Below are 6,972 nucleotides of genomic sequence, written 5' to 3' on the forward strand. Positions count from 1 at the left end.
ACAGGCTTTAGAGTTCGTCGGAGGTTGAAGTTATATGTTTCCTCTTACCACTGGATATTAATATTAATGGTTGGAGGAGAGAGGGCACTCAAGTTCAGAGAGAGGCAAAAGGCAACCACAGAACACACAGCAGATTCAAGGAGCCTGAAGCAAGAAAATTGCATACTGAAAGTATTAGTCCATGGGCACAAAATGCCAGCTAGCCCTATGTTCAATAGGCAGCTTTGGTATCACACCGACACGTTTGAGACAGTGAAATCCCAAATTTCAAGAATTTGGGATTAGGGAGGGGGGTGGGAAGTCACTCTGAGATACTCAGGTCTGCTTGTCTCTCCCCTTTAAGAATTGAATACTTGCCCTTGTCCTGCTTAGACTACCTTCCAGACCCAACTCCATTCATTCTGTCACATCACACAGGATTCTGGGCTTTGGGGTTCTGCTTTTTAGGCAACGAGAAGAACTAAAGCCACTGCTTCCTTGAGTAAAAATCCCTATAGCCCTTTCTTCTATCCAGACCTGTTATAAGATAGATGGTGTTGGGGGAGGGCACCTCAGACAACCAGCACTTAACTGAATTAGATAGCTGTGAGCCTTCCTACTCAGTATATGTAACAGGCAGACAAGAGATAGATAAAAGATTTTACTCAACACAAGGAGAAACAGGAAAAAAGGTGCCACAAGCAAAGTCAATGCCTTGTTGGTGGCAGATGAGGGCATGGGAGTGGGGGTAGGGGGTCCTCTGGAACTAGATAGCAGTAACTGGGCCAAAAAATTTTCAAGTCTATTTCCAAAGCCAGACTTATATAGGAATGGTCAGCTCCAGCCATATTCTCCAAGGATGGTAAAGAAGAAAGCCCTCCCCTCCCCACAGAAAGATAGTCCACCGGGGCCCCAGCTCAGAGTCTTCAAAACATGGCAGCTACAGGTCACAAGTCTCCAGCACAGACGTCCGAAACTCTTCAAGAAGGGCTTCACGGTCAGGAGGATGAATCCAGCTCAAACATGTTTCAAGGTACAGGGGGACACACCTGGAGAGCAAGAAGGATAAGGCCTAAGGCTGAAGGATAGGCAGAAAGATGGACAGCCATTCCTTCCCTTTCATTCACTACCACCCCAATATACCCAAGGACTCCAGGACACTATCCACCCCTCAGCCCCAAGCCAGCAAGCCTCAGCCTCACCAAGTAGCATTCTCCTGTGGCAACTTAGTTTGGGCCTCCAGCCTCCTCCAGAGAGCAGTGGCCTCATGCCTCCGATCCAGCTTCCTCAGAGTCTGAAGCAGGTGAAAGGAAGCATCTTGATTACCTGTAGTACCACCCCAGAGTACAGAGCTTTAGAATTCGACACAGACTTAAGCATCATTTAACAAAAGGAGAAACTGAGGCATAGAATAGGGAACTGTCTTGCCTATAGTCACACACTGAATCAGGAGTAGATCATTCCCAACCATTCCTATCCCAATGCACTGCCTGCCAAGGACAAAGGGCTCAGCTGACCCTACGCCTGCCCAACACACTCCCAGTGCAGTCACTGCCTTTGTGTCTGAGGACATTTGGAAGACTGGGAAACTTGAGAGGTCTTCATACACACTTATATATGTCTTGTATGTCTGCACACGTGGGCATGTCCCTAGGTATATACAGCACAACCTTATTCTCTCCTCCTACCTGGAAATATCACTCTTACATTTATCCCCAAGTACCTCCCCATAGGCCTCTGTCCATGCGCATCCATGCATAGCTGACGTCGTCATGCAAGTATACATACCTGGGCACACCTGTATACTAAGGAGGAAGTCCTGTAGAGCTTTGGTATCCTGATCACTGGCTACCCATTCCAGTCCACGACTAATCAGGGCAGCTGCCCGAAGCTGTTGTAATGCCATATCTGATGTACACCCCTGTTCACAGTTGGAAGCAGGCCCTGGGGGCCACCACTAAAGTCAAGAAGTGTGTTCCCAGCCACACAGTCACCAAAACCCCAGGTGCCCCTTTATCTCATGTCCAGAGTCCCTTTCTCTTAAATATCCTGGTGGGCTGGGACACATGGAAAGGGAACTGGTATCCACCACCACTACTTCCAGCAGGGAAGAGGAAAACTGAGAGTCTGAATCACCTTGTTCTTTGTCCTTGGGTGTGTCCTGGAAGAGTAGCTCAAGGCACCTAAAGTGAGACATTGAGCAGAGGTGAAGAGGAGTCAACCTCAGAAACTCTAGGGTGAGTAGGTAAAAATGGAGCTCACCAATTCAGGTCCCAATCAGAAAATTATCCCTTTACATTTTCCCTAGGACATTAATTGGCTTCCTGTGCTCACCGGCTAAATTCACTAATTGCCTCTTTTTGGGCCCCCAGTCGCACCCAGGCTTGGCCCTGAAGCAGGTGCATGGCAGAGACCCAGGGTGGGCAGTGTGATGACTCCTTGGTTCCTTTTCTGGCATCTTCCCACAGCCAAGGCATCTTGGGAAGCAGAAATGACGTGCGGCTGAACAGTTCTTCACATATGGTCAAAGCATCCTGGGCTCGGCCTGCCTGGATAAGCGCTGCTGCTGCCTCCAAGAACACCTCAGGCATACAAGGCCCTGGGGGGCAGGGGGGTGGGAAGAACTGGGGTGGGAGAAAGATGCAGTGTTTTGAAGAGATGTGAGCCACCACCCTCAACCTCTTCACCAGGCTTTGGTACCACATGGAGACAACCCATTGCTTGCTGCCCTAGACTCCTTGCTCTGGGAAGTCTTCCTGGTTTGGTCTCCCAGATTGGACAGACAGACAACATAGGAAAAACCAGAAAACAGCAGTCCTTCTCTACTACAAAGAAGACTCCAACTCTCTCCCACCCCAATTGCAGGGAATTATGAAGACATACACCCACCTTTGGCTCCGAGTCATCTAGCAATAAAGCCAGCAGGTCCAAGTAATGCTCTGCAGCATCCTCTGCCCTGAAAAGTCATAGCCCATGAGCCTCACATTAGGCTGTTGCAGGGTTCTCCAAGGGATCTTAGCTAACAGAGGGTTGCTCAAGGGCCCTAAGGAGTGGGGAGTGTAGGGTCTTGGGGCTCCAACCCTGCTTGGTATATATCTACCCTACCTACAAAATGGATTTGGGAGGAGACTTCAGAGTTTTAAAGATACAAGTTAGTGTCTGGGGAAGAGTCCTCAGTGCAGGTCCAGTGGCAAGGCAGGAGGCTAAGGAGTAAGGTCATATGTCCTGCCACAGACTTATCCATCCCCCCTACTCATAAGAATATAAGCAGAGTCACGCCCCAGGGGAGGTATCACAAGTGGGAAGTGGAGCTCATATGAGCAAAGCAGAACCTCACCTTCCTGTCTGTAGGCATCGGCTTGCTAGCAGGTGCTTGACCTGGCTCTGTGTGCCACAGTGAAGCGGTGAGGCTGGGTCAGGTTGTGGGAGTAACAACTCTACCCCAATAAGAAGATGGGATACTTCTGAGCTATGAGTGATACTCAAGGCCTAAAAGAGACAAAAGAAGAAAGTAAATCTGTAATCTTTGGGAGCCATACTTTCTTCTACTTATTCGACTAGTCGCCCCAACACAAGCACCCCAGTAATCCTTGTATCTTCACTTGCATAGCTCCTTACCTCCACCAGAAGCTCCAGACTCTCTAGCTCTGCTGCTGTGTTCTCCAGTTGCCGATATAACCTGGAGGCCTCCATAAGTGGAGGTCCCCAGGTTGATCCCCCTTTCAGGGCTGCAACCAAGTATAACAGAGCTCTCTGTGGACTGCCCTAGAGGGATGAGAGGACACAAACTTCAGCCACCTTTGCAATGAAAATAGCTATCCACAACACCTGTGGTTTCCCCAACTGTCTTTACCATCTTACGGAGACAAGTCCCTAGGGCTGTGTACACCTGGACCAACACAGGCCGTGAGCACAGACCTGAGGCCGCTTCATGCAGGCTGCTCAGTGCCCTGGGCAGACTCCCTGTGATCAGCTCCTGGAAGCCTGATGGCAATCAAGATGTGAGCTTACAGAGGTCCATAGGGCACAGGGGTTTGGGGTGGGGGTGGGGATTGAGGGGGTTGGGAGTGGGTGATGATGGAGAACAAGAGCACAGAGAAGTTCCACTAAGCTAAATAGGACATGACAGAAAAGGCATGAGCCTAAAGGCCTCTTAAGATGGGGATTGAGGAGGAAAAATTGAGTCAGATTACTGACTGACCTTGGCGATAGGCAGATGCTGTCAGAAGGACATCTCTCAAGCCCCAAGCATCCTGCAGGGTCAATGGGGCATTTGACTCCTTTGCTGGTGGGCTCCAAGTTTTTAGAAGCATCAGCAGATCCTCAGAGGCCTTGCTCTGGGGAGAAAAGTGCCATCAAAGGCTCCAAACCTGAATCACTTCATCTCCTGTCTCAGTCTACTCTGGCTGGTCCTTGAAAGCAGGGGTCCTCCTAAATCCTGTTCCTTCCATTCTAAGAGATTTATAGCTATGGGACAAGGATAAAAGGAGGTAGAAAAACCTGAGGCAATGATAATGTATGGTAGTGCACTTCCTCACTCAGGATAAGTACATGAGGACTCAGGGTAAGGATCATGTTTCGGTTACTGATGAAAAGATTGAGCCTGGGAAATAACTTCAGCAAGGTCATGAGAGACCTAACCCTACAAGCAATCAATAAGCTACTTTAAAAACCCTCCCAAGAGAATCCTTCCAATGAGGGACCAATCAGAGCAAGGTCATCTAAGTCCCTAAGAGAACTCAGGTCTCTAACCACCAACTTCGAAGCCTTTCCAGCATATAATGATGCTACTGCAGCTGGAAGGGATGGGAGAAGGGAAGAGACCTTTAGACCAGGTCACTTCCTGAATTACCTGGCTGTCGTTCAGGGTCTGCAACAGCAAGGTCAGGTCCCCAAGACAGTCAGTGCTCAGCCAGAGGGCAATCTGCAAGCCAGCCAGGTGGTGAAGGGCAGGCAGCAGCTCCGGTAGAAGGGAGGAAGCACAGAGAACGGAGCTCCACAGCCCCCTGAGCCCACATTCCAGCCTGGGCCCCAGCTGTTCCTGGGTCTCCAGCACTGTAGAGTACACACACATACAGCTAAGGTAGGACCTTATCTCTGGCTTTCCTTTTATGCAGGAACCCAAAGGTCATGGAGGATCAGTGAAAGGCATCTCTCTCTGTGGGAGTGACAGATTATGTTGCTCTTCCCACCCCTTTTGCAAGGACTTAAACCCAGACTGAAGTTGGCAGCAGCATGGGTGGCAATTTCTGGCCCTCACCTCTCTCTAGGCCCCGTTGGATATCCTGTGCCTGGTCCTCAGTGAAATTCTGGGCCAGGCTCGCCCTCAGGGTAATGAAGTTGCAGATGACAGTCAATTCCAAGGGGAGAACTGGAACAGCTGCAGGGAGCCCTGGAGCAACAAATGCTGGTTTCACAGGCTGCTCCCCAATGAAAGATCCCCTGAATAAGATTCCAAACCAGAGATTACCCCACCTCAACCAGAATGGCCTCAATAAGGAACCCACCCCTTGGACAGAAAGTTTGGGAAGGGCAGAAAGTTCTCCAGATTAGACCATCTTGGAAACCACTTCTTCAAATGCTCCTGTTGTGCGACTATGCATAAGGAGAAGAGAGATTCGCCTGTACAAAGACAATTCCACTTCAGTCCTGTCTGTGCCTTAAATCATCTCAATCCCAGAAATGGAGAAGAGAAACTGGTCTCTAGCTGTGGAGGAGGGGAACTGATCATCCTGGGGAGGGCCCTGCTTACCCTGCAGACTATCGAGGAGTCCCCTGAGCCCTTCCAGTGCATCTTGAGCCAACTGCTGTCGCCTCAGAGGCAGACCCAAGTCTTGAGCCACCTGCCAAATGTGGGATGGATTGTCACTGAGGATCAGTCCTTTCCTCTCTTCTTGCAGCAGTGGCAAGGGATATCATTCTCTAGTCATTTCTGGCGTTAGGGGAAAGTAAAGCTCAACCCCTTCCCATAGGCTGGGGTAAATTCACTGCAAACCCTCTTTCTGGTATTTTGGGGCTGCAAAGCGAGGGTCCCAGCAACCGCATTACCTTGGCCTGCCGAACTAGTTGATCATTCTTGTCCCTCCACAGGTCCAGGCAGTTGGCTTGTGGCACCAAGGAGTCCAGAGGGATCTGGTGGGACATAGTGGCCAAAGCTGGGCCTGGACACCTGGAGAGGGCTGCTAAAAGGCAAGCCTGGCGCCGCCGAAGCCCGCACCGGCGCGCAGAGGGGTCCGTGGACTTCCGCACCCCGCCGCGTCTCCTTTGCAACCCTCGGGCTCCAAGCCGGGCGACCTGCCACTGCTGAGAGAAATGTACTCTCTCCTCGCAGCCTGAGGTGGCTTCCACCCCCGCCTCTTCCACCCTAGCCTCTTATTGACCGGGACGGCAAACTCTAGGCTGCGGTTGGTCGTCTTTGAGAGATAGTTCCCGCGGAAAACTCAAGAAAGAAACGAGTCCCGATAGACCAGTGAGGAAGGCGGGGGCGGAGCCGGGGGCAAGGCGGGGCAGGGAGCAGGGGTGAGCCAAGAGCGGAAGGTGCGACTGAGAGGGAAGGCTTGGGACCCACCGTTCTGCCTGCTCGGCCCTCGCCGAAGCCAGAGCTTTGAGAAATCGATCTTGGTGCCAGAACCCGTGGCTCAGCCCTTTCCTCGTTACCACACTTCAGGTCTGTTGGATTTCGCCCTCTCCGCAGGGCAGGCCCGCGCGATGCATGCTGGGAGTCGTAGTGCAGCCAAGAGCCTTCTGAAAAGTCTGGCTCTGGCAAAAAGTGTCTCCAGAAGAAACTGTGACAGGAGACCAAGGCCCTCGAGTAATCGGCCCATCTTTTCTCTTCTCACCATGGAGCACAACACATGCTCACCCAGTCTGCTCAATCGCATGTTTGTTGTCTGACTACTGACAGCGCGGCACTATGTTTGTGCAGCCTGCACTACTCATAACTACCTGCTGAATCCTTGCAACAAATGGAGCTGGGAGAACTGGATACTGTAT

The 6,972-nt window shown here is 51.1% G+C and overlaps 1 protein-coding gene across 2 annotated transcripts; it reads right to left on the minus strand.

The window, feature by feature from the left end:
• Nucleotides 1–625: 625 nt before the first annotated feature.
• On the minus strand, nucleotides 626–6,665 carry FANCG (Fanconi anemia complementation group G). Of its 2 annotated transcripts, none has more exons than XR_002777465.1 (14): nucleotides 6,028–6,665; nucleotides 5,732–5,822; nucleotides 5,240–5,371; nucleotides 4,832–5,034; nucleotides 4,181–4,316; nucleotides 3,833–3,963; nucleotides 3,598–3,744; nucleotides 3,317–3,468; nucleotides 2,869–2,935; nucleotides 2,314–2,603; nucleotides 2,116–2,162; nucleotides 1,768–1,923; nucleotides 1,182–1,273; nucleotides 626–1,028 (listed from the first exon to the last, which is right to left on the minus strand). XR_002777465.1 is itself a non-coding variant. In XM_011381454.2 (14 exons), exons 1-14 carry the CDS (start codon nucleotides 6,121–6,123, stop codon nucleotides 920–922), a joined length of 1,881 nt encoding a protein of 626 aa, XP_011379756.1. In that variant the 5' UTR covers nucleotides 6,124–6,665; the 3' UTR covers nucleotides 626–919. The 2 variants fall into 2 exon arrangements, 1 of the variants encoding a protein (XP_011379756.1); XM_011381454.2 differs by having other exon boundaries at nucleotides 1,182–1,305.
• Nucleotides 6,666–6,972: the final 307 nt, after the last annotated feature.

The sequence above is a fragment of the Pteropus vampyrus genome, unplaced genomic scaffold, assembly GCF_000151845.1.
Source record: "Pteropus vampyrus isolate Shadow unplaced genomic scaffold, Pvam_2.0 Scaffold436, whole genome shotgun sequence".
Taxonomy (NCBI): domain Eukaryota; kingdom Metazoa; phylum Chordata; class Mammalia; order Chiroptera; family Pteropodidae; genus Pteropus; species Pteropus vampyrus.

Coding starts and splice junctions, on each gene's coding strand:
- FANCG (XM_011381454.2), bottom strand. CDS start 6,123: ATGTCCCACCAGATCCCTCTGGACTCCTTGGTGCCACAAGCCAACTGC. Junction 4,317..4,831: donor AGACCCTGAACGACAGCCAG/GTAATTCAGGAA, acceptor TTTTCTCCCCAG/AGCAAGGCCTCTGAGGATCT. Junction 1,924..2,115: donor ACCCAAGGACAAAGAACAAG/GTGATTCAGACT, acceptor GGTGGCCCCCAG/GGCCTGCTTCCAACTGTGAA.